Here is a 26,195-nt window from a genome sequence, read left to right on the forward strand (position 1 = left end):
CCCAGGTGTAATTTAATGTGCCAGACATGCATTGTACCAGGACAGTCACTAGAGAGCCAGGATTGGCTGTGGCTCCCTCCCAAGTAAACACCTGAGTGAGTCACAAACCCAGGTTGGCTATCAAGTGTGGAACAGCCGCCTGTGCCATTTAAAGGAGCTGTTGTGCCCTAGTGTTTCTTTCCCACAACCCTACTGGATCACCTTAAAGGGAAAGACTGGTTTGCAAGTCCTTCCTTAACAGGAGTCTTGTTGTGTTTCAGTGGAGATGACGTGCAACACAGATCCATAGAAAAACTGCCTTCTAACAAGATCAAACTAATTGCACGCCTAGCTCAGTCTTGTCTACTCTTTGATCAGCAGCAGCTCACCAGGGTTTTGGGCAGACTCTGATCTGCTCATTTGAACTGGAGTTACCAGGGACTGAACTGGTGACGTGCAAACCATTTACATCGGCCATGGGGAAAGGAGACACAGAGAAGCCAAGGGGGGAAGTGGCACAGATCAGTGAGGGCTGGGATTTGGCTTTTGTTCTTTTGGCAGAAAGTATGGAGCCAGAAGATCTAGTAGGTTTAAAAGGAGCATGGGGAATGATTCTGTAAACATCTAAGGAAAGCGTACACTGAATGTACCCTTGCCTTATATATTCTGTCAGCAGACAATAGGTTAATGTGAAAATGAAAGTGTGTGTGTGTGTGTGTGTGTGTGTGTGTGTGTGAGAGAGAGAGAGAGAGAGAGAGAGAGAGAGAGAGAGAGAGAGAGAGAGAGACCCAGCAACCATGGAAAGAATTAAAAACATGCAAGGTGAAATCGAAGGCCAGATGAGGCTGACAGCCCCCCCCCCTCCTGTCCTGGGGAGCTGGAAGCATTTTTGCAACTTGCAGCTGGAAAGATGACAGGCTCTTCACATTTTCCTTCTCATTTGGCAATGGCACCTCAACTTTTAAATACTTCCCTTGCCAGCCCCTCCTGTTTTGGACTGAACAAAGCAAAAAGAGCTTGTTTGAGACTGAAAGGAACTGTGCCCATTTCCCAAACCTGCTCTTATCTGAACCAGTGTAAAACAAAGCCTGGAGTGTGACCCGGATCTGCCCGATGAGAACAGTTTGGGTTCTGCAGTCATACAAACACAGCTGCAACAGGCCCAGAATAGGTTGTACACCAAGGCTTGCTTTATTTATTGTTCATTTGACTTATTTATAGACTACCCTTCACTCTACGGCCTCACAGCACAAACAAATCACAAGGTCATCAAATGATCAACCAACACTATAAAATATTACAATAATAGAACAGGCACGCCTGAAGGATATAAAAGCAGGTGATGAAATTATCCAAGTGGTTCCAAATGTCAATCCCTCCTGAAGACCTGGGGAAATAGCTGCTTCTTTTGCTGCCAATGAAAAATTAGCAGTATCTGTGCTCAATGCACCTCAGAGAGAAGGCTTGCTCACATGCTGACACCCCTCTACCTAGATTTCTCCTGGCAGCAGGATCACTGATCATAACTCAGAGACCGTTCATATGGAAGGAGCCACTACTTGAGATATTGTGTCACGTGTAGTGCAACATAGGCATCTATGGGCTTGGAATCAAATTGGTAACCACTACCATTACATGGATTCGACCCAGACATGCCCATCGGCACTCTGGTTGCTGCATTCTGCACTAGTTGCAGCTTCCAGATCTACTTCAAGGGCAGTCCCACATGGAGTGCACTGCTGTAATCCAAGATGAAGGTTACCAGAACCGTGGCCAGGCCTTCCCAATCCAATGGTCACAGCTAGCAAACCGGCTGCTGCTGGGATTAGGCACACCTAGGCACTGAAGTCAACTTGGCTTCAACTGGCAAAGCTAGATTGAACTGCACCCCCAAACTACTCAGCCTGCTCTTTCAGATGGAAAGCAACTCCATCAAGGGCAGGCTAAATTCCAAATCCACAGTACCGCCATCTTGTCTGGGTTCAGCTTCAATTTATTAACTCGCCTCCTGGTAACTGACCAACCACACCAGATTCTGGTGTAACAGAGAAAGAGTTGGGTGTTATCTGTATATTGATGATGCCTTATTCCAAATCACCTCAGGACATCTCATAGTGGCCTTGTATTGCAAGATTAATCCTTGAGGGACCCCAGTGAGTAGTTCCCATAGGGTCAAGTAGAAATCTCCCACTGCTACTCTGTCTAAATAATCATAGAGGTGGGAATGGAACCACTGCAATGTGGTGCCCCCAACTCTCTGAGTTGTTCCAGATGGATGCCATGGTTGATGGTGTAAAAAGTTGTCAAGAGACTGAGAAGAAACAAGAAGGTTGTACCCCTCCCTTCCTCTCCCTTTCCCAACAAGAGTCATCCATCAGGGCAATGTTGCTTCAGTAGCATCATGAACAAGATGAACAGGACACCACAGAGGGGCTGGTCTGGAGCAGGATTGTCCAGCGGCCTGGCACAGACTCAGCACTAGATTCCACAGTATTTCCTGCACCACAACTTAGGGCTTATCCACACTTGCCTTTCCTCCATGCTTTCCAGGCATGAGCTGTGTTTTAAAGCTCCATGTCCAAACATCATTTTTTTTTGCTCCAGAGTGTTCCCTGCGAAAACTTGTTCTCTAAAGTTGAACTGGAGCAAATGGCAATCTGTGGTAAACCTGGACTGGTGTTCTGATGTTTGCTCTGGCTGAGCGCTAAAGAGTGGTTTTTCGTGAGGAAAACTCTGGGACAAACGACAACAATGCTCAGTTGTGAGCTTTTAAGCCCATGCCTGTGCCTGGAAAGAGCAGGGCAAAAGGAAAGTGTGGATAAGGCCTTAGTGCGCAAGAACCAAAACAACCCCAAGGCATGGTGGGCGGCACAGACTGGTATTGTTTCCTGCTCTAGATTCATTGAAAAAAGTTGGATGCTGTTGGTGGAAACCACCAATGCATTTTAAATAGGGCAGGGGCACACCTGATAAATTCCATCTTGTGTGTATGATTTTTAGAAAACCCACCCAGTACACCTGAAGTTCCAGCAACACAAATATTTCTGAGTACCCTCCTGTACCCGGCAAACTCATTTAGCATCAGAATATGATTAACCCACACCTGAATACTGCCTTTGTTTTGTACCCACATGCCATTTATGCGGTGTGAAATAATGATGAAGGCTTTTTGAGGTATGGCGTTTAAATATCCATGCCACTAATCTGCTTTGCATAAGCCAGCGATGGGGAACCTGTGGCCCTCCTGAAGTTGCTGGACTGCAGCCCTCAGCACCCCTGACCACTGGCCAGGCTGGTTGGGACTGTTGTGAGTCCAACAACATCAGGAGGGTAAATGGGTCCTCATTCCTAGCATAAGCAGCACATCAATACATCTTTAGAAGTACAGTAATTATTTCCAGAGAAAGAGTTCATATTTGCTTTCAAAGTCACCCCCCAATTCTACAGTCTTGCTAAATTACACCCCTGGCCCGGAATTTAAAACAAGTTTAAAACTGGGAATCCTCCAAACCTCTTGGCTACAATCTGCCCTGGAATCTTGCTTGCAGAGGGCTGGCCATATGTGTACATTACATAAAGGCCAGCCAAGAGAATCTTCTGTTCTTAGAAATGAACAAGATACTTCATTTAACAAATATGTTGATTCTCTTAAGGCAAGGGGGTGTCACAAACTAATAGGCATAAAGACTGTATTCGTAGGGAGAATAACCGTGCTAATCTTTTTCAAATGCATTGGTCAAGTCTGGAAGAAAAAAATAGGCTGACATAATGAAGTCTCCCTGTTTCTGCAGAAGTGGATCATGCAACTCTGGGAGTAGAAGCCGGCTCTTCTAATATGACTGACAGCTTCCTTAAAAGCAGGTGGAATCTGCAGTGACCACCTGCTGGCCAAACACTGCTAAAAAGCAGCAGCAAAAGGGGCAACTTTCCTCTTGAAAGTTATCATGGTGGTATGGACAGAAACATACTGGGTCCCGCCCAGAGCTACTGCTGATTTGCATATGCTAATTAAATATGTATACATGCAAACTTGGGCTTTAATGCCTGGACTTAAATGCCACACAAGGATTTATGCTAACTAATTCCTCGTTCAAATCACCCCAGATAAGCTATTCAATTAATCTGCACTGCACCACAGATCAACCAAAACCAGTTCCTTTTTCATTCATTTACCCCAATTAATGTACCAAACAACCCTGCTCCAGATAAATTGAATTTCCTTCAATTACCCCTATTTGTTACCCCCTAAGCCATAATTAGTTAATTTATTTCCCCAAATATCCTACCCAGTAAACCTAATTACCTCTGGTTCAATTCTCCTTGAATTCGATATTAACCAAGAAACATTCAGGGCACTTAAAAGAATGTCTGGGGCCTGTGCCCCATAAGCTCATCCCTGGACACGTCCCTGGTTCCCGTGCCTCACAACCTGCCTGAAACGTACAACCCGAAGAAGCCCCCTAATCCACAACCAGAGAAACAGGACCACTGACCTTCATGCTGCCGGGCGCTTGGCTCTCTCGTGGAGACTGGGGACCCTCGGTGCAAGTGACTGCTGAAAGCCGTCCCATGGGCTGCCTGGTGGTCCTCATAGGCAAGAGGGCTGTGGCGAGGTTTCCCTGCTTCAGGCACGATCACAGGGGCTCCTCTGGTGATGGAGCCGCCAGAGTTTGTCACTGGGCTGGGCCTGCTTTTCAAGCTCTCCTCGTAAGCACTTTTTAAACTCTCCCCGTAAGCTCTTTCCAGAGTCCTTGGGTCCTGCATGACATCCAGGGAATGCAGAGGATGAAAAGTCCTCCCCGGGCTTCCAATAATGGAACGGACATCATGCTTTTTGGCACTTGCCGAAGCGTTGCTGTCATATTTCAGCGGGGTTCCCTGGGGGGACAAGGTGGGAGACAAGAGAGAAAGGTCAGCAAGCTGGCAGGAAAAGGACAGCAGCACGGAAGGTCACAAATGGCTTTCTGAGGCTGCCGCTGGCATTCTAGGCTTCGCTTCGACAGATGAAGGGGGGGGAGGCACACTGATTCGTTTATTTTGTCAGTTAATTCCCATTTGCAGTTTGCCAAGTCTGTATGAAAATAACCACCGGGTTATAGCAGAGGAGGGATGGGATGGGATGCAGGGCTGCCACTTGCTCTGCTGAGAAGTCAGGCTTCCCTCTCCACCAACTGCTGTCCCCTGGCAGCCGCCATTCCACCAGGCCTTGGCAATGGAGGGAAGAGAACGGATGTCGGGTCAGCTGCCCTGGCAACAGTGCAGAGACCAGAAGCTTCTGGTGCCTCCTCTCCGTGAACATTTCCACCCAATTGGTCATCAGAAGAAAGTGTAACTCTGAACTTGTACCAAAGTTTGTTTATCTCCTACTCCTCCAATAACGCATTTTCTTTTTGTGTCATGTTGTAAGCTTGAGGGCAGGGGTTATCTTTTTTTTAGCAATCTGGGAGCCCATTTTGGCTAAAGAGCATAATAAAATTTATTTAAATAAATAAATAAATAGCACCCGCTTCCTTTGGATGCTCTTTCCCATCTCTTTTCAAATTTTCCACTTTCTGGGAACACTTTCCCGCACTAACTTCATTGCTGTGGAACCCCTATTACCTGTCACGTTGCAGAGGATTCTGGTACATCTTCTAGCCCAGCCTTTCTCAACCTTGGGTCCCTAGATGTTTTTGCGACTACAACTCCCATCAATTCTAGCCAGCATGGCCAGTGATCAGGGATGATAGAAACTGTAGTTCAAGAACATCTGGGGACCCAAGGTTGAGAAAGGTAGTTCTATATAGTAAGTTCATTGCACCAAACCATTGCCTACAGAAACCAAACCACAAGAAAATGTCACACCGAATAATGGTTAAGGAAGTTCAACCCTCTATTCCCTTCTCCTAAGATGTTTGTTTGTTTGTTTGTTAAGACCGAAAGGCTTAAAAAGGCTTATTGAGGGCCAGGACTATCCCACTACTGGCTTTTGTTAGTGAGTCTATGAGCCTTTCTGGCTAAAGGTATAAATACCTGCAGTGCTTTTTTAGTAAAAAATGTTTAGGGCTACTCTCATTTTCCTACTCATATTGAAATACTGCCCCTCAATGAGGCCAAACTTAGATTCACAAAATGTTTAGGGGTATGCGTACCGCTGCATACCCCCAGAAAAAAAGCACTGAATACCTGCAATAAACAAACTCTGCTTTGACTTGATGTTTGAAATGACAAACCATGGTTTGAGCTAACTAATTTGGTATGATCAAGATGCATAAATTAACACACTGTTATCACAGCAACTGGAATGCCCTGGTTTTCCCGTACATTTGGAAGCTCAAACCACGGCTTGGGTTCTAAACTATGGTGAGCACAAACCATGGTTTGGTGTGATATCTGTATTGAGCATCCGCTTATGCAGATGAAAGACCAAGCACATTGGGCCCCATGATCATGTCATATGAATTGAGAATGGACCTAAAAACACATTCAACGTTTCTCCTACAGCTCCACGTTGCAAGGAAAGATCAGAAGCGATGGTTAAACTGGCTTTGAAGGAAACATGTCCAGTGGGGAATCCATGACTAGGAACACTGAAATCACCACTCTACCTCACAACTGGTGGTCACTTACCACCTGAATGATTTATACCAACCAATAGGTTATTCACCATTAGCTACCAATAAAGTAAGCAGAAGCCTTAGTATTAAGAAGAGAAGGACATATATTTCATTCTTCCTCTAGGGCAGGACACAATGTGTGATTGGCAGGGAGTGGCGAGAGGGACTGCTAGGCAAAACCATAGATCTGCAGGCCTGGGAGCAAAGGGTGCTCCTGGGTCATTAAATGAGACACCTCTCCCAAGGGGAAACAATCAGCTCTGTATAAGAACAGGTGGAACCATTTGAGGCAGGATGCTTAATACACACATCCCAAAAATGTGGCATGAGGTAAAGTGGTTAGTCACTCTCAAGGAATATTGACATACCCACCTCATCTCTCCATGGGAACAAAGCAGATTTGTAGACAGCCCTCACTGAGGCCCGGCATAGCTGCTATGGAAACCATCCAAATATTTTATCAGCCCACGCAGGAGACACGAGCCAAAAGCGGACTCATCATTAAATGAATCTGGATCTGCTTGGGTATTTTGCTTGAAACTTGTAGCAGAGGCTCAGCTAGGAGAACTGAAGAGCAAGACCCGGGTTCAAATCACTCTATGGTCATGCTCTCACTCTGTAGCCTTGGAACAACTCTATGACCCAATTTTAGGTGCAGTGCTGAGATAAATCAGTGGCTTCCTATCCTGGCTTGTTTTAACTAACTGTCACCCTCTGTTTGGAAGCAGTAATAATAATAATAATAATAATAATAATAATAATAATAATAATAATAATAATTTATTATTTATACCCTGCCCATCTGGCTGAGTTTCCCTAGCCACTCTGGGCGGCTTCCAATCAAATACAGCATGACGAAGCAATGACGAATGGTGGTTATTTTAAAGCAGATGTCAAGACCCCGGAGTTCGCCACTGACTAGAACCCCAAGTCAGAAGCTATAGTGCTACTGACTGCAGATCCCACAGCACCAGGGCCCCTAAAACTGGACCCCCATGGGCACTTCCCCCTAGGCCTGAGCAAACTAGTGCCTCCCACACCACCTTGCCAGTCCAATGCTATAGGCTGAAGGTCATAAGAGTGCAGGATGAGTGCCCAACCTCAGGCCAGAGTGTTAATGTATTTATTATTTAAAGTATTTATATCCACCCAAAAGTCCTAGGATGGAAATATTCGCAGCCCAAACAAAAAATTACAGCTTGACCCTAAGCAAGATTCTAGTTCTCCCAGAAGGAGTGCGCAGCATAGGAGAGATGGGACAGAGGTAGAGGCCCAGAAGGCCTTAGTTCACCACCAACCCTCACTGAAACAACCTGCTCACTAGGAGTTCTCCATAGCGCTGAGACAACCAGCCTGGTTTGCTGCCTTGCCTCCTGGGCTCATTTGCAGGACCAGAACATCAGGAAGTGGACAATTCCAATCTCTGCCTCTAGTTACAAATAGCAGGAGCTCCTAAGCATCTGAGCAGAGAAGGACACTTGTGTCTTAGCATCCTCCCTACCCCAGTGCCTCTCTGTTACAGACCGTGTGGATACCTGGGTAATAGAGCCCTCCTTCACAGGCCTCGTCATCAGAGAGATGTCAGGCGTGCGCCTCAGCTCCTCCCTGGGAATCTCATGGATTGACCTTCCTGCTTCCTTCACAGTGGCAACAAGGCCTTCATGAACTGCTTTCATTTTCAACGGGGTAAAGCTCTCATGAGGCCTGACCTTGTAGGCCTCGGATAAGTCCCTCGGAGGTGTGCTTTCCCTCTTGAGCTGCTTAGCTTCTCTTCTGAGGTAGTCCTCGGAGGCTTCCACGTAAGATCGAGGTATTCCTGGGGGAACATACCAAAAGACAGAATCCACCATTGGGCTTCTTACAGAAAAGTAACTTCTGCAATTCTCTCTTTTATCCTCCAGATGAAGCACATCACACAATTTTCAACTCAACTAATTCAGTTAATTTGCAAAAAGGACCATACTTGAAGACCAGAGGCCAAAGCGCAGCCCTGTGGGCAACAAACAAAATGGAACACTAAACATGCCATGAAAATTTCCAGGTCTAATTTGGTAACATAGCCCAAAGACCAACATCATTACACAGTCTTTTCTAGCTCACAGAACTGACTTGAATCACTCTGCAGGTCAGTTTGTGGTGAGGCTGTCATGAGATGGACTCCACCCCAATGCCAAATTTATGCACAGCCCTTTAAAGTGTCTTCACATGACTGGGACAGAGAACAAAGTCCTCTTCCCCTTACTCTCACTAGCTGACATTGTATTTATAGCCTCCTGAGCCTGAAAGCCCCATATTGGCACACTGCTTTATTATAGGAGGAAGGGGATTCGGGGAACATGCAGGGTGAGTGCAACTCATACCAGCTGCAGTCCCCCTTTGTGTCTCCTGAATCCCTTTCCTCCCAGAACTTCCCACAAACTCCCAACAAGTCCCTCATCCTCCTGAAGAGATTATTCAGCTGTCATAGGCAGAAGGCTGGATTTGGCTGACAGACAACCTACTGCCTGACCCAAAACAGTTGCCAGAAAAGTAAACAACTACTGAATTAGGATTAGAAAGGAGTTTATCAGCATGACAGTCTGACAAGTTCTGCACCCAGGTTAGATTTCCACGCTCCCTTTGCTACACATTACCTTGCGTGATGGAGCCCCGGATGTGATGCGGTTCTTTCAAATTGAGGGGACTGTGGCGGTCGGGTGGGATGGCTCGTCCCATTAGACCTAGAGTTGCCCCACACAAAAGAAGAAACATATTAAGACATTTCAAAATGTGCACTTTTTATGCTCCTCTGTTCCCTCTGAGAACTTCTAGAGCTTCTATAACCAAAAAGCCAGACAGCAGAACTGGAATGAAGGGCCTTCCCTTTACACCTCGTTTCCACTGTGTTTCCTTTTCATTTTAATTGGACTGTAATTTGGAAACTACCCCAGCTGTCTCCAAACTGGTGCCCTCTTGGTCCTGCTGGCAGGGGCAGATGAAAGTCACATTCCAAAGAATCTAGAAAGCACCTGGCTGGCAAACGTGGAGTTGCAGCTTGTTCCTTTATTACTTTCTGTCTCCTGCCCCCACCCAACCCACTCATTATTAAGCACATGAAAGCACCACAAGCAAATTATGAAGACCTGCACACAGGCCCTTGCTTCTAATTATGAAGAAATGTGGGGGTCCCCTTCACAAAGGTCCCCAGCAGCACAGAGGCCTCGTTCTCAAGGTGCAAGGGAACACGTGTAAATAACTTAGCCATAAGCGCAGGGCCAAAAGTGGGTCCAGTGGTCAAGAAGGCAGTTTCTGCATGTGCTACAGAGGGAAGTGAGGGGGAGATGGGACTTGTCCACCTGGGAAGGGAGCCCATCTAGGAGAAGGAAAACTCTGATCCTAAACCTTTGCTGTCTTGTGGGCTATCTTCAGGAGAGGAAAAGGCTAATCCTACACAAATCCGGAGGGGAGTCCCTAAGATGGTTGGATGGCGTCTTGTACTCCTCTTTCCAGCAACTCCTGCAGCCAAGCTGGCGCCCAACTTCTTGCTCTGCTTTACTTTAGACCACATCAACAAGGCTTGTCATGTGGGCAGCCCAGAACCTCCAGACACACTGCGCAGGCTTGTGCACCGAGGAGGTCACTTCGGTGCTGCTAACGCAGCAGTTTGACTTCACCCCTGGAGGCACACTCCATTGTCTCGAGACAGATGGATGCCAACAAGAAGAAGGGCAGGGCACCTTGTGTCCTTCCACCAGTGGCCTAACTAGGACTGGGAAAGACACATTGCCCATGTAATCACATTATTAACATGCATTTCCTTGCATGCATTCAAGGTTTTGATGTATTAAAAAGGTAAAGGTACCCCTGCCCGTATGGGCCAGTCTTGACAGACTCTAGGGTTGTGCGCCCATCTCACTTAAGAGGCCGGGGGCCAGCGCTGTCTGGAGACACTTCCGGGTCATGGGGCCAGCGTGACAAAGCTGCATCTGGCGAGCCAGAGCAGCACACGGAAACGCTGTTACATCACTGCAATTCTTTTATTTGTTTTTATTTTCTATTTCTCTATTCTGCCATGGAACCTAACGGTGAAGGGTGGGCAAGAATGCTTACTAATAAATAAACACAAATCTTGGGACCGCAAATTCCAGCTTACAAAATAAGAGTTAAAAATTGATTGAGATTCTTCATTCTTTTCGCAAGCTGAAATAAGGAAATCGGTAACCCAGGATCAACAGGGATGTTATATTCAGGTCTTATGGATAGCAGATTTCTCTTGAGGGTCAATAAAGCATTCCCTTGTTTGATGTGCATGGAGGCTTATTGTGTAGGATGTCCAAATTAACATTCTCCTCCAACCCTTCCCCTTTCGTTCTGAATGGTTGATTTTAGATGAAAGGAAACAAGAGGAATGAAATATATTCCGAGAGACAGAAAGCAGCACCAGATTAAAGGACACAGATGCATAACGCTGAATGTTTGGATGGAGTGGTCCGTATGCCGCCAACAGAGAAGGTGGCATCAGCCACCTTTATTGGAAACCTGATTCATTGGAGAGAGTACATATGAATGGACAAAGCTGCCTTAAATGGAGACCGGCCACTGGTCCATCTAACCCATACTGTCTACTGTGACTGTCAACAGCACTCCAGGGTCTCAGAGAGGGTTTTCCCAGTCACCTGCTACCCAGTGATCATTTTAATTGGAGATATAAGTGGCTGAACTTGGGACCTTCTCCACGCAACCTGTGGGCCCTGTCATTACGCCCCTTCCAAAACACGGCAAGGGCAACTGATGACAAGCAATACAAATTTGACTTGACTGTATGCAACATTGTTTGTGAAAGCCCACCTTCGATGCTAGCAGATGGAAGCTCACGCCCAGATAAACCCCGTGATCCTCTCCCTTCCATCATGTCATAGGTCCGTTTGATGCCCATGGCCTCGTGTGGGGTTCCAGAGTTTCTGCTGTTCTCTTTGGGACACTGTGCAACAGCACCACCTGAAGGGGGAGTGGTAAAAGAAAGCAAAATAAGAGATGCATGAACATCCAGGCGAAAGATTGCAAGACTGCGGCTCATGCTTAAGGCAGGACCTTGGCCGAGGGGAGTCTCCGAGGCCTCAGTCCAACATAACTCAGCAGCTTTTGTAAACATTCCAATTTGGAGTCAATTCCCGGGAACCAAGTCATGTTTTCCCTCCCAACTTGCAATTCCAAATTTGGTGGCCTTGTGCTGAGATTCACCCCCAAACTTCCCGAGTGCCTGTCTCTAGCCAGCAGAACACTGCAAGTCAAATCCAGGCCTGGCAGAATTTGACTTCGCCTTTGCTTTCTTCTCTAGAAGGAGCCCTTTGCGAATATAGTGGCCCTCTCTTATTTTCTTTATGGACTCCTTTAAGATCTCCCCAACCCCCGCATACTGCTCATCAATCTGTGGAGAAAAGACAACTCAGAATCGCTCCATATCAACCTGAACGCAAAGGGGGAACCTGCATTTCTCCCCCCCCCCGCCCCCAAATTTGAACCAACAGATGGGCTACAACGCTCCAAGCTTAAAAAGCTGAAGGACGAAATTTGAGGAGGAAAAATAGCAGAACAAAGGGGGGGGGGACTACAAAGAGAGAGGCCAGTGCCGGGAACATGCTGTGCAGCCAGAGACCAGAATGATAGCAAGACATCTGCTGCGCCTGATATCCAAACCTCATGCAAGGGAATCTTATCTCTGTACAAGTTCCTAACTCTTTGCTTCCCTTCCGTGAGACCAATTCAGACAACCATTCTTATTTATAGAAGTTCAGATTTGCTGCACAGATGGTACTACAGTCTTTATCCATCTTACGAGAGATGACTGGCAGAGACCCAGCAGTGGTAACCCCAAGCAAACCTTGAAAACTACTCTAAAAACTCCTCCCAAGTTGAAAAAGATGTATAGATTTTTTCTGCAAAAGCTACTGAAAGGGGCCATGTGTTCGCATGTGTGGCATAACAAGAGTGCACACCACTACATCATAGGAACACTGAAATGAAGGAAGGTGCCCGAGTCAGGCCACTGGTCCATCAGAGTGAAGGCTACTCTGAGTTGGCCTGGTACTGAATACCACCCTTTGCTTCCTCTCTCACCCAGCAGCCAAACAAGATATGGGTGTGTGGAAGTAAGCTATTTGGGGTCATAAAAATGAAATTTCTGCCCAAGTTGCCAATTCTTCCTGCTTTTAACAGGCTCAAGTCATGCAGTCAGAGTTTAAAGGAGCTGAGTTTTGAAACACGCGGGGTGTGTATGTGCATTCCTACATCCTGTCATCAACAAACATCTGTGCTGCTCTTTTCTCCCTCTGCTCCCGAGCATGTTTATGGGAAAGGGGGGCAAAAAGAGAAAGAAAAGGATTCTGTAAACATTTCCCTTCCCCACAGAAGAGCTATTAGCAATAAGAATAACCAATCTTCTGCAATTCAGCTGACAGACACTGCAAGCTTTTGCCTCATTAGAGCTCTTTTCTTGGCAAGTATCACTGTGGCATCAATGTGTTGACAGTGCTCCCCCCTTCCTGTCCACCAGAACTCAATCACAGATTTATTTATTTTTAAGCTTCTCCCTTTCTCGATTCGACACTTCCCTCCTTATAGACTTTGCTAAAATTCCAAAGAGGACTTTCAGATTTCAATGTCTTTCTTTTTAAAAATCCAACTGAGATTTTCTTCCTCTGAAGAGCCAGTGTCCATGTGGCCCAACAGGCTGGTGTTACTCACCCTTGCTTCAGCAAAAACCACCCACCAGGAAAGATGCCTAAACTGTTTTTATCCATGTTGACTCTGCCAAGAGATTTTTGGGTAACTCTTGGCCAAGTCTTTTGTTCAACACTTGCTATCTGGTTGGGGGAAAGTTAAAAGGCAAGAAAGGAAGAGGAATAAAAGATGCCTTATACATGATGCCAAGAATTTCCCTGAAAAGAGGGTGAGGTATACTTTAAATGCTTATCCACAATTACTTTGCCCTGCTCTTTCCAGGCAGAGGTCTGCACTTTCACGTTCCATGTCTGAGTGGTTGTGGGTTGGGTTTTGGTTTTTTGCCTGAGCTTTCTCCACGAAATCCCGCTCAAAGCTGAATCAGAGCAAATAGCAATTCAGGTTCTCTGTGGATAACTGTTTGCTCCGATTCAGTTTTAAAGAGTTGGTTTTTGCAGGGAAAGCTCTGGAGCAAAAGAAGAAAAAGAAGAAAAATGTTCAGACACAGAGCTTTAAATAGCAGACTGTTCCTGGAAAGAGCAGCTGCTATTATTTATTTTATTATTTATTTAGCCTGTATCCTGCCCTTTTGCCCCAAAGGAACCCTGGGGAACAGGGTCTCCACCCCTGGATTAGTAGCTTTAAGTACACACACAAACAATGGCGCCACCTTGAGGGAAATGCTGCACAGACTTTGCTAGGAATCCCAAAGTACAGCTGGGGTGACAGTGGCCAGATCGACACTCACAACCCACATGCATGAAGTCCACAGCAGAAAAGCTAAGGCCCAGCTGCACAGCCTGGGAGCCATTTTGGACTCACAGCTGTCCATGGAGGCGCAGGTCAATTCTGTGTCCAGGGCAGCTGTTTATCAGCTCCATCTGGTACGCAGGCAGAGACCCTACCTGTCTGCAGACTGTCTCTGTTGGAAGCCGTCCAGAGTGGCTGGGGAAACCCAGCCAGATGGGCGGGGTATAAATAATAAATTATTATTATATTATTATTAGGACCCTTGACAATCCTCTTCTCCAGGTGAGGATACGAGCCCAGAACAAAGGTCTAAAAGCCGACCCTTCTCCTTTGGCAGCCAACATGGCAGTGCTGTTCACATGGCCTGGCTTTAGCTCTGTAGCAAAGACAACTGGAGGCAGATGGAAAAAATGTTACTGGGAAAGGAAGCCATCCATTCGGAGTGATGTGTAACTTATATGCATGGTGCAACTGCTGATTTGTGAGAGAGATGCAGAAGGGCATATGGGGCAACACAGATTAGGATCTGGCTCTTACCTCTCAACTGTGCTCAGCACAAAAAGCGATGCAGTCCATTAAAACAGATATTCATGAAATCACAGTTGCATCTTGCCATGCTTCCAGGTCAGGCAAGGCATTTGACATCACACACCATTGCCAATCTGCATATTCTGCAGCCCTAGCACTCGCACTGTTGGGCCCAAAATATGGCCTGCAAGGTTTATCCCATTTATCGAGTATTCTGCCAACTGGGGCAAATCAAGAAGCAGCCCACTCTCTCAGCCTAACCTGCCAAATATTGGTTCACTGCCCCGGCTTCACTCTGACCAGAACTATACTTGCCTCTGGCTCTTGTAAAGGACTTCCAATGGGCATGACCTTACAAGGCCTGTCAGCAGGTTTATAGGGAAGCAGGCAATCCTGCTATGCCTGGTTACCACAGGACCGTTCTCTCTACCTTTCACAGCTTAATGGAAGCATGAGAAACAAGTGGGCAGGAGAGGTTCCCATGGCCCATCTGCCCCCGCACTGCAGCCTGCTAGGTGAGGTTTGATTAATTCCCTCTGCTGCTTCTGACCTGCTGGGCTCCTTTGTGGTCTGCTTCCAAATCCAGTCAAAGAGGAAAGAGGCAGGAAATGCACATGCTCAAATGACTGCTAAGCTTTCTGAAAATAAAGCCCTGTAGGCACACTAGGCCCCAAAGGTTTCTTTCCCGTGCTTGGAAGGGGTTTCTCTGTGATGGGTATGTCAATAAGTTCTCCAAAAATCACATTGTTCTGATTCAGACATACCGTATTTTTCCCTCTATAACACGCAGATTTTTTCTCCTAAAAAGGAAGGGGAAATGTCTGTGCGTGTTATTGAGCGAATGTGTGGTCCCTGGAGCCAAATGGCAAAAAAAATCAGGCAAAAATCAAATCGCGCGTCTCGGAGAAGGGAAACCTGAAAAGAGGAAGTGGCTGCTTTCCTGCATTCTGCCTCAGGGTCTTACTGCCCACCCTCCTCTGTTTCCTTGCTGTGTTTGCTCAAACGGAACAAAGAGCAGGGAAAGCCCCTCCCCTCCAGGCAAGCAGAGTGTCGTCTCTGTGCTCCGGTGCTGCTGAAAACATGCAGGAGGGAGAGAGAGAGAGAGAGAGAGAGAGAGAGAGAGAGAGAGAGAGAGAGAGAGCTGGCTGGCTTGGGTGGGTAGGTGAGGGAAAACTTTTGCCTTCCTTTCCTCCCTCCCGTTATACCCCTCTCCTGCATTCTTAGCCAGCTGCTTCTCTGCACACCCCTCTCGTGCTCCTTGTCCATTCTGTATTTTTCCTTCCTTCCCCACTTAAAATGTGGTTAAAAAGCATGGATCCACATGGATCCTCAGGATCTTTGCATTGGGTCACCCCAAATTCACCATCAGATCACATAGCATGTCCATGGCTACAGCCTGCCCCCCAAAAATCACACACGCACTGTTGCCTGGGGCTGCAATGGTGCAAAAATGTGGTTAAAAAGCATGGATCCACATGGATCCTCAGGATCTTTGCATTGGGTCACCCCAAATTCACCATCAGAGCACATAGCATATCCATGGCTACAGCCTGCCCCCCCCCAAATCACACACCCACTGTTGCCTGGGGCTGCAATGGTGCAAAAACGTGGTTACAAAACATGGATCCTCAGGATCTTTGCATTGGGTCACCCCAAATTCACCATCAGAGCACATAGCATGTCCATGGCTACAGCCTGCCCCCCCCAAATCACACACCCACTGTTGCCTGGGGCTGCAATGGTGCAAAAACGTGGTTACAAAGCATGGATCCACAGGGATTCTCAGGATTTTTGCATTGGGTCACCCCAAATTCACCATCAGATCACATGTCTGTGGCCACAGCATGAAGCACAAAAATGATACATCCACTGTTTCATTCAGAATGTTTTTTCCCTTGTTTTCCTCCTCTAAAAACGATGTGCGTGTTATGGTCAGGTGCGTGTTATCGAGCGAAAAATACGGTAACACTAAACCACAGCAAGAGCCTTATGAGCAGATTGGAAACAATCTGTCCCTGGTTTAAATGAAATACAGTTTATTGATGTGTCTGAACTGGGAAATGTGGTTAGTCTCTAAACCATGGTGTATTGAAATAAGTTGGGACTAGAAACCATGGTTTGATCTTGGCTTGTTTGAGTAAACAATACTTCAAAAAACGCCAGAGTTTGTCTTTGCCAGATATACTGACAAACCAAAGATATAATTTTAACTGGAAGCAGAAACTTCCAATCTCCTCTTATAGCACTAGTTGAGGGAGAAGGGAGGGTTTGAGCAAGAAACTCAAGCACACCTTAGTGTTATGTCTGAGCTGGGCTAATATTACTAACCCCTTTGCCACTCCTATATAACATATCCTGCCTCATTTTCAAGGGATGCTACTGGCTCCGTCATGCAAAGCCTTCTCTCACAAGTGGTGCCAGAGAGGAATTTTGACTCACCATCGTAGGTCAGGACATGTCCCTTCTTCCCCTCGTAAATGACGTGTCCCTTGGGCAAGGCGTCCTCTCTCACTTTCTCTGCTCTGCTGGGGCTGTCTTCTCCGATTATCCTGGTAATGGTTCCTTTGTACAGCACTTCAGCTGGGGTACCCTTGGAAAGAGACCAAGATCCATATTTAACAGTGTCATAAACAATTAAGGCAGAAGCAGAGTGGGAATGTGAGCGCACGCACGCGCACACACACACACACAGATGAACACACTGTTCCAACAGACAAGCTGGACAAAGGGGAGAAAGACAAGCAAACTCCATCCTGCAATGCCACTTGCTGTCACAACCAACAGATATGTACAGCTTAATTATTGATGGGCACAATAACTGTGGCCTGAGTTTTGTCCAGGACAGTGGGGGTGGGGTGGGGGGGTGGCGAAGGTTAAGTGTTTCATCTTAGGTTGCTGGGAAGAGATGAGGTGAGAGGAAGATGGAAATGACAGGCACCACAATTCAAGAAGATGGTGCGAGCCTGAGACCTGGTACGGCAGATTTTCTGTATGTGAAGCTGAAATGGATGCCAACACCCATGCACACCCACACCTCTCCAGGTTTCTTTGATTTCTTCTTTCTCCCTGCACTGACCCTGAACCTCTGTATTGTAGAAAGGGGCCAGTGGGGATTTATGCCTTTGTGCATTTCAAAAATCAGCTTCCATTAGTCATAGTTGGGACACACCTTTGAATGTGTGGAAGCAAATGCCTCTTAAGAGAGGAATCTGCTGTGTGCTAAGTCAGGTCATTGGCCTAGCTCCTCCAGTCGTTCTCAACCTGGTGCCATCCAGATACTTTGGGCTACAAATCTCATCAGCTGCAGCCACCTTCCCAGTCTGGGTGCCTGAGAGCCTCTTGTCTGAGTTGCTGAGAGTAAACTCTGGGCCACGGGGTATGCACTGAGTTCTGGTCCCACCCACCGCCATCCACAATTTGCACAGGAGTAGAGGAGTTGTGCTTAGAGGAAGTTCTCTCGAGGCCCACCTTCCCTAGCAATTATTGATTTGGGGAAAGGAATAAAAGGACCACACAGAACCATAGAATTGTAGAGCTGGCCCAAGGGGGGCACAGGTGAAAAACACATAAATGGGGGGCAACGGCACGAGACTAGGGGGCCACAGTGGGAAGTGAGAAGTGAAGAAAACACAGAAGTAACTGAGAAAAGAAAACAGAAAAGAAAACAGAAAAAACAGAGTAGAGTGAAGAGAAAGTGACCATGCTTCCCAGTGGATGGAGCACCATGCGCACTTTGCAGCAACGTCCCTTCCTCTTCCTTCTCCCTCCCATTTTCGCACTCCATGCTGGCTGCATCTCCTTTGTCACGGGCAAGGTGCATGGGTGCAGCAGGGTTACTGTGGGGGGGGGGGCTGTTTCTTTGTGCAAGTATTACTATGAAAGGAGGTGATCTGTGGGTATCCCTCACAGCAATATAACCGGATATAAAGAAGCCTTTTTTCTTGTCACCAAGCACAAGGGTCGCATTGATTGAGAAATCAATTTTGATGTAATTGTATTTTGCATACATTATAAAAATTATAAATAAAACATGTTCTATTTACAAACAAAACATTTCTACCGGTAGGACAGGGGGCCACAGGAAGGAAACAAGGTCAAAAAGGAGTCACGGTTGGAAAAAGGTTAAGAAACACTGATCTAGTCCAGCCCCCTGCAATGCAGGAATCTTTTGCCCAGTGTGGGGCTCAAACCCATGAGATTAAGTCTCATGATCTACCGATGTATTCTAGAAAAATATTTGTTTGTTTATTTAAAAGCATTTCTATATCGCTTAATATCTCTAATGAGTGCATAGTCTAAAATACAAACAGTATATAATTAAAACAGAACCACAACCTAAAACCAGTAGCACAGCAATATAAAAACTCATAAAACCATATAGAAGTGAATAAAGCAAAAATCGTAAGACTCAATCATGTAAAAACAGGGTTGAATCTTATGGCTCAAGTTGTCTAAAGATACTTGTGGCTGTTGCAGAAGGAAGGACATTCCACAAAGACACCCCTTGCTTCCTTATTCACAATCCCAGGCACAGATTTGAGATCACACCTTGCCCTCTTCAGGCATCAAATCTAGGTAAGTGAAGAGTACCAGAATGCAATCTTATGTATAAGTGGCATTTGTTTTTTTTTTGGGGGGGGGGCAGCAGCTAGGCCGCGTATTTTAATCCTACCCCTCCTTGATTCAGGAAGACATATCAGGTGAGCGGATTGCTGAGCTACCCGGATGATTGCTTGGAGAACATGTTTGTCTTTACAAGGAACTGATGGCTCCAGGGGGCAAGGCTAAAGGAATGGAGACTGGAAAGAGATGAACAATGCCCAGCCAGGACTCAAGACACAGAACCAGAAAGAAGCAATCAATAATATCTTAACACATCGCTGAAGGTTGCTCTGAGAGCTTCCCTGTTCAATGTAAATGGAGTGTGCTGTTCCTCTTGCGTTGTGCAAGAGGCACAACGGTGCTGTTTTCAGTACCTCGCCTGTTAGCCCAGCTTGACTGAAAACATTTGGTGGCAGCTTTCTACACCTTCAGCTGAACCTCTCCTTTACAGCAGATGTGCTCAGAGGGGATTTGAAAAGAGAGGGGTGGCAGGTGGCTGTGGAGAACACAACTCACCTTTAAGCATCTGCATTCTGCACATGCGGCTTATGAATGGGTAGTATTGGCTGTCGCAGCCAAGCAACAAGAAACCATGATTAGCCCTGGAGGATGTTGGGTGGGTGGGTGTGTGCGCACACACAACACTGTGCGCAAGAGGGCACTGCCAATCTAAAGTCCTTCTGTGTAGGAAACAGTGTGCAAATCACCATGTGTATTAAGTGCCTAACACAAAGCCTTTCATTACACGGACATGTGATGTATATGTATCGGGAAGTTGGAAGCACAATGGGGGCTTCATTTCACCCAACAAAATATACATGTGCCTGCAAAATAAGCACAGAAAATGTTCAGTGAAGGAATTCTATTGCATTAAGGTGCTGTAGCAAAGCATTAAGTGCTGTAGAAAAGATTAGCAACCACCTCCAACTCCAACTTGAGACGCACAATAATTTGCTACTCCCCCCCCCTTCCAGCAGCTGAAGTAGCAGGGAGAAAGATAATGGAGGGGGGAGCTACCAAGAGAGGGAGAGAATGACAGAAAGAGACAGAGAGAGGACTGGCAGGCATCCCAAGCTGAGCAGAACTGTTGAAGACTGCCTCAAGGCAGGGAGCCAGCTGAGTGCCCTTAGCCCAACCAGCACTGTGAATGTCAGCACCTTGCAAGTGACGTCTAAGCACCCATTAATGGATCAGTTCTGAGCCCCAGATCCACCCCCCACCCCCACCCCCGCACACACACTCCTGCAAAGGCAGAGTTGTTCTACATGGGACAGAAATCCTCCATCCTTGGTCAGCCCATTGAGTTTGAGGAAGTAAGATAGGATCAATAGGATTTAAACCTGAATGCAAATCTTAATGGTTGGGGTGTGACATTGGCAATTTAAGAACCAGTAGGTGTGAATGATTAATGTGGGTGGCGCTGTGGTCTAAACCACAGAGTCTAGGGCTTGCTGATCAGAAGGTCGGCAATTCGAATCCCCGCGGCGGGGTGAGCTCCCGTTACTTGGCCCCTGCTCCTGCCGACCTAGCAGTTCAAAAGCACGTCAAAGTGCAAGTAGATAAATAGGTACCGCTCCGGCGGGAAGGTAAATGGCGTTTCCGTGCGCTGCTCTGGTTCGCCACAAGCGGCTTAGTCATGCTGGTCACATGACCTGGAAAAACTGCCTGCGGACAAATGCGGCTCCCCCGGCCAGTAAAGCGAGATGAGCGCCGCAACTCCAGAGTTGTCTGCGACTGGACCTAACGGTCAGGGGTCCTTTACCTTTTAGGTGTGAATGATTAAGGGGTTAAAGCACTTCAACTGCTATAGTTTTGAGCTGATGCGCAGTTTTCAGCATTTTTTAAAACCAGCATTAGACTAAAAGGAAGCCAACCTCAGCCATTATTATTCGCCTCTGCCGTCTTCTGCAACCCAGTGCCCTCCGCTTCTTTTGGGCAGCAGCTTCACCCCTGCTAGCAAGCACATCAGAAGAGCCGAGGGGCACCTGGTTGGAGGAGGCGGAGCGAGTGCAGTTCTGGATCTCCCAGTGACAAGCCTTCTAGCGGCAGCTGAGCTCTTATTTATCCTTCCCAGATAAGGAGCCCAAAGTGAGGGCAGAGGAATCCAGAATGTTTATAAAGCAGCTTTATAGATCTGAACACCAGCCAGCGAAAAATCTCTAAGGGAAACGGATTCTCTCTGCTCGGTTTCCAGATAAAGCAATAACTCAGCAGCCCAAAGTGATCACCCACTTGGCAGGGATTCTGCTGCTGGAGATGACGGATGGGAATCGGAACTCGCTGGTGTGTGTGTGTGTGGTGTGTGTGTGTCCGAGGGACAACGCCTGGAAGAAGACCCAACCCATCTGGCAGCCCACTCTGTTTCCCTTGACTACTAAATGATACACTGATTTGGGGAGAGGGGTTTTAGGAGCCGCCAAGCCTTTACCCACATTAGCGGCAGACCAAAGCCAGAGAGCTGTAAAAGAATGGCTCCTTGCCCACCTTGTTCCTTTCGCATTTCCTCACAGAGCCTGGTCTACTTCTCAGGCTAACAAGGCAGGGGCGGACCCGGGAGTAGGTGGGGGCCTGTTACACGCATTGTTCTCTTTCTGTGCCAATTCAGAATGTCAGTATTTCAATAAATCAGCGAGGGAGGGCAGAGCCTGGTACAAGTAACTGGTTATCATTTGTGCTGCTCAAGTTGTACCTCTCCAGAACATAAATGAAACTTTATAAGGAATAATAAAAACAAGACCCAGGTCCACTTCAGCAAGTCACTGTGAGGTTTATAATTGCAACATGGGGAAAAAATATATTTACACACGCACTTCCAAGGAATAACAATTCCTAGAATATCAGTATTGCTAGTAAAAATTATGCAATAAAAACTGAAATAAATTATTTTATCAACTTGTAAACTGCCTTGGGTGTTTCAGATGGAGAAAGGTGGGAGAGATTTATTTATTTTAGTCATTTACATGCCACCCAACAAAAGAAGTTCAAGGGGCAGTTTATAACAGGACTGTAGTTTGTCCTACTTAGGACACAACCTGCTAACATTCCTTTTCATGAAGACGCTCCAAAGAATGGAACTTCATCCTATGCCTAATCCAAGCATCTGGTTTGGGCCACAAATAGATGCATTTACCCTCCGATGGCACGAGAGAAGCAGAGTTTCCAGCCAAGAAAGCACTGCGCCTAAGCTTATGAGGCAAGAGTGCACCAAGTTTAATGCTGCAGTTAGAACGACTGTGGGATGCCCCTCTTGACACATCCACCTCCCTGCCCTGCGCCCTTCAGCAAGGTTGATGCCTTGGTGGTAAAGCACTTTGTCCTATCAGGCTTCTCAAACCTTTCCACATTGGGTTGGACTAGATGACCCTCAGGGTCACTTCCAACTCTAGAATTCTACGGTTTTCCATCTGTCAGCGAACTCCCATGTGTTGTTCAGCCTAGGCCCCTTGGGCTCCACAGCCTCTCTGCACAAATTGAGAAATGCACTCAAGTACACAGGTCTCCCTGGTGGAGAGGGGAGGTGGACAAGCGCTTTCTCAGGAAAGCTTGCCTCCTGAGGAAGTTCCAAGCCAATTTTCAGTGGCCCCTGGAAGCAGAGAAGAGACCTACGTGTGTGATGGATCCTCGATACGTGATGGGAGACTCCGATGGCGGCCGTGGGCTTGGGGTGCCTTTCGTGATGCTGCCTCCCGACAACGAGCCCAGGGATGTTCCTGCAGGATACAACCATGTCAAAAATGCCGCCAGCCTGGAGGAAGCCCAGGCACTGCAAATGAAGGCACTGGTGGGTAGGGAGTGCTTTTAGACAGGGGTGGGGAAACTTTTTTCAGTTTTTTCTAAGGACCGCATCAACACCCGGGCAACCTCCTGAGGGCCACATGCCAGCAGTGGGCGTGGCCAGAAGTAAAAAGGGGCAGGGCAATGGGTGTAAATTTCTGGTTTCTACACACCCTTCTCTGCTCTCCCATTCAGGCAACCAAGACTTCAAGGGCCCATTCCAGACAGGCGAATACACTCAGGGGAATGCAGCAGAAGCAGTGAGGGGGGGGGGTGGCCTGGAGAGGACAGAGGCCTGGGGAGCTGCAACTGGCCCCCAAGCCTGAGATCCCCCGGCCCCACCCCTGCTTTTAATATTTGCCAGTTTCTAGGGCACTTCTGGACACTTAGGAGGTCAGAGGTGACATTTAGGAAGAAACAACTTAGCTATGGACGTTTCCCTGTTTGAGCTCTTCTGTTGCACACAGGCAAGGCCACTGTTGGTCCAGTATGCCAGACAGAAACAGCGTCCGCCCGGCTGTATAAGCCATGCAAACAGCTCCTTGGAGCAGCAAGATTTTCAGGGACACTGAAGAAACATTGGGAAGGACTGCAGCTCAGTGGGGAAGTATCTATCTGCTTTGCATGCAGAAGGTCCCCAGTTCACCCCCAGCATCTCCAGGTGGGCAGGGCAAGGCTCTGGCCTGAAATCCTAGAGAGCTGCTGGTTTTATTCTGTATTTTTATGTCGTGAACCACTCTGGGATCTTTGGATGAAAGCTGGTATACAAATAATAGCCATAATGATAATAGCAATAATGATGACGATGTTCTGATTCAGCATAAGGCAGCCTCCTATGTTTCCAAGAATCCTGTGCAACGCCATCAAAAATGCTGGGATGCAACTCTCAAGACTGCATATGGCAGCTTCAGAGAGGGATGTAGCAAGTGACCCACCCCCCCCCCCCCGCCCAGGGAATAAGAACCTCAGACAGCACAGTGCCACTGCCTCACCCCGAAGGACGGAGTTCTCCTGCGACGTCTGCACAACTAAACTTTCTGGTTGGCCAGCCTGGCTCCGCGGAGAGAGCTGCTCCTGCTTCACTCCGGGGAAAGGCACTAGAAAACATTAACATATCATGCAGCCATGTTACAGTACCAGAACAGGAGTGGACTGGGGGTGGGGGCAGCTGTCAGGCGGCTTCCTGCCATAATTTCTCAATACTCATTAACTGTGAAGTCTCTCTTCCAGCTGCCAGCTGTGGCTCTGGTGCCGACATCTGCATGCCCCACCCCTGCAGTCCAACAGAATGGGGAATGTTATGGTGTCTTACCCAGCTTCTTGGGGTCCACAGTCAGAGGAAGGCCCATGCCGATGGAGCCAATGGGGACTTTTGCATGCTCGGAGCTGAATGGAGTGTGGAGCTGGATAGGCACCCCCTGAAAGGCACATCAAAGGGTGTTGTTACAGGGGAACAAGAGCGAGAGGTGCAAGTACCAAAGTAGCTCTGCTGTCACACCTTCTGAAATAAGTCATTACTGCTGCAGTTTGATATTTCATTCATGGAAAGAGGGTGCACTGGAGGACTAATGGGACAAGGATTGAGGGCAAGGATAAAGCTTGATAAAGCCAACCACATGAACCAGTCCAGGCAGCCTTTAGTTTAAACTACTGTTTGCACAAGCATTTTCCCACAGTCATCTGAAAACTGATTATGGGTTTTGGTGGACCATTTAGGGCTTATTCACACTTACCTTTCCTCCACTCTTTGCAGGCACGGTCCACAATACAAAGCTACAGGTCAATGAGCCTTTTTTTGCTCTGGAGTGTTTTCCCATTAAAACTTGCTCTTTAAAGCTCATTTGGAGAAAACAACCATGGAAAACCCAAATTGATGTTTGTTCCAATTCGGCTTTAAAGAATGGGTTTTTGTGGGGAACCCTTGGTGCAAAAAAACCAAAACAGAATAAAAACGCTTGGACATGGAGCATTAAGAGCACAGACCTCTGCCTGGGAAAAGCGGGAAATGTTATTGCATTCTGCAGGATTCAAACTGCAGTACAATAAAATGCAATCTAAACAATAAAAGAAGTAGAAAACACACGATTAAAGATCAATGAGAATGTTTAATGCAATGAATGCGCTGTTTCTTGTTTTCAGTCACAAATTGACAGACACACTGCAGACCTCCTAAAGGAACCTCATGGACAACTGTTGGCCTGGGAATCACAATGTGGGAGGAAACCTCCCCCGCCCCCGCTTATACTTTTAATCCATATTCCTAAATGCAACCAAGGATGGCAACATGGCAACAATGTCTGTCCAGATTCATGCTAGCCTCCCTTGGTCTCTCCCTCCTTCCCATCCCTGTTGCTTTCCTCACTGTCTGTTTCAGACTGGAAGCTGCTTGGGGGCAGGGACCTGTCTAATTTTTGCCTGTGAAGTTCTGCAAGGTGCTGTACATACACAGATGACACTTAGTCTCTTACACCACCACCCCTCCCCTGCTGATACTCTTTGTCTGGGAGACTCTATAAAGATCAGAGCTGCCACGAAAGGACCTGCCTAGCAAAAGGAATGTCTTCCACATGCCCTGACACCTGAGCCTTTACCTGGGAAATAGAGCCAAGGGGCCTTTCAAGAACTGAAGGATGCTTGGTAGAGATGAGAGGGGGAGGGTTGGAGATGGCGGACAATCTCTGGAAGCCCGGCCGAGAACCTTCATGCATGTTTAAGGAGATTGAGTGACCTGCATACAAAAATAAATAAACAAAAAGCAAGGAAAAAAGCAAGAGGTATTTATAATTTCAAATTTTTATTTTTAAAGAAAGATTGCTTCACTTGTCTCAAGCTTCCAGTTGGGGGGTGTGTGTGTGTCTGTATGTATGTGTGATAAGACTAGCTCAGCTGGTAAGAGTGTGGTGCTGATAACGCCAAGGTTGCAGGTTTGATCCCCATAAGGGGCAATTGCAGTGAGAGTCATTGTAGACAACACTGTACTAGACAGATTAATGGTCTGACTTGGTACAAGGCAGCTTCCCAAGTTCCTAGTGCCTACGAGCACTGAGTTTCCAAGAACGGTGGGACAGGATGTCTCTCATGGAAAGCTCGTAAGCAACAGATTATGAAAACTGCTTTCCAAGGGGGCTCATGGTGGCAACTGCTACCTGCACCAGGTTGTTCACACCAGCAAAGCAAGCCCACTTCAGAGTGCAAGGACCTCAAGGATCCCTCTCCCCATATGAACCAACCTGGACCCTGCAATCAACATCTGAGGCTCTTCTTTGT

General features: G+C 47.1%; 1 protein-coding gene across 50 annotated transcripts in view; it reads right to left on the minus strand.

Annotated features, from left to right (window-relative positions):
* NCOR2 (nuclear receptor corepressor 2) overlaps positions 1 to 26,195 on the minus strand; it is a 349,636-nt gene that overhangs the window by 29,210 nt on the left and 294,231 nt on the right. For 41 of the 50 annotated variants that reach the window (XM_083589576.1, XM_083589584.1, XM_083589556.1 and 38 more), the window contains exons 24-32: positions 25,520 to 25,656; positions 24,241 to 24,346; positions 23,921 to 24,025; positions 22,761 to 22,864; positions 16,992 to 17,142; positions 11,403 to 11,552; positions 9,209 to 9,295; positions 8,111 to 8,391; positions 4,473 to 4,857 (exon numbers count right to left, since the gene is read on the minus strand). In XM_083589576.1, the coding sequence (XP_083445702.1) occupies positions 4,473 to 4,857; positions 8,111 to 8,391; positions 9,209 to 9,295; positions 11,403 to 11,552; positions 16,992 to 17,142; positions 22,761 to 22,864; positions 23,921 to 24,025; positions 24,241 to 24,346; positions 25,520 to 25,656 (1,506 nt within the window). The remainder of the gene's footprint in view (positions 1 to 4,472; positions 4,858 to 8,110; positions 8,392 to 9,208; positions 9,296 to 11,402; positions 11,553 to 16,991; positions 17,143 to 22,760; positions 22,865 to 23,920; positions 24,026 to 24,240; positions 24,347 to 25,519; positions 25,657 to 26,195) is intronic. The other 9 variants (XM_083589595.1, XM_083589578.1, XM_083589597.1 and 6 more) reach the window with 1 other exon arrangement.

This window comes from Podarcis filfolensis (assembly GCF_964270895.1).
Source record: "Podarcis filfolensis genome assembly, chromosome: 16".
Lineage (NCBI taxonomy): Eukaryota > Metazoa > Chordata > Lepidosauria > Squamata > Lacertidae > Podarcis > Podarcis filfolensis.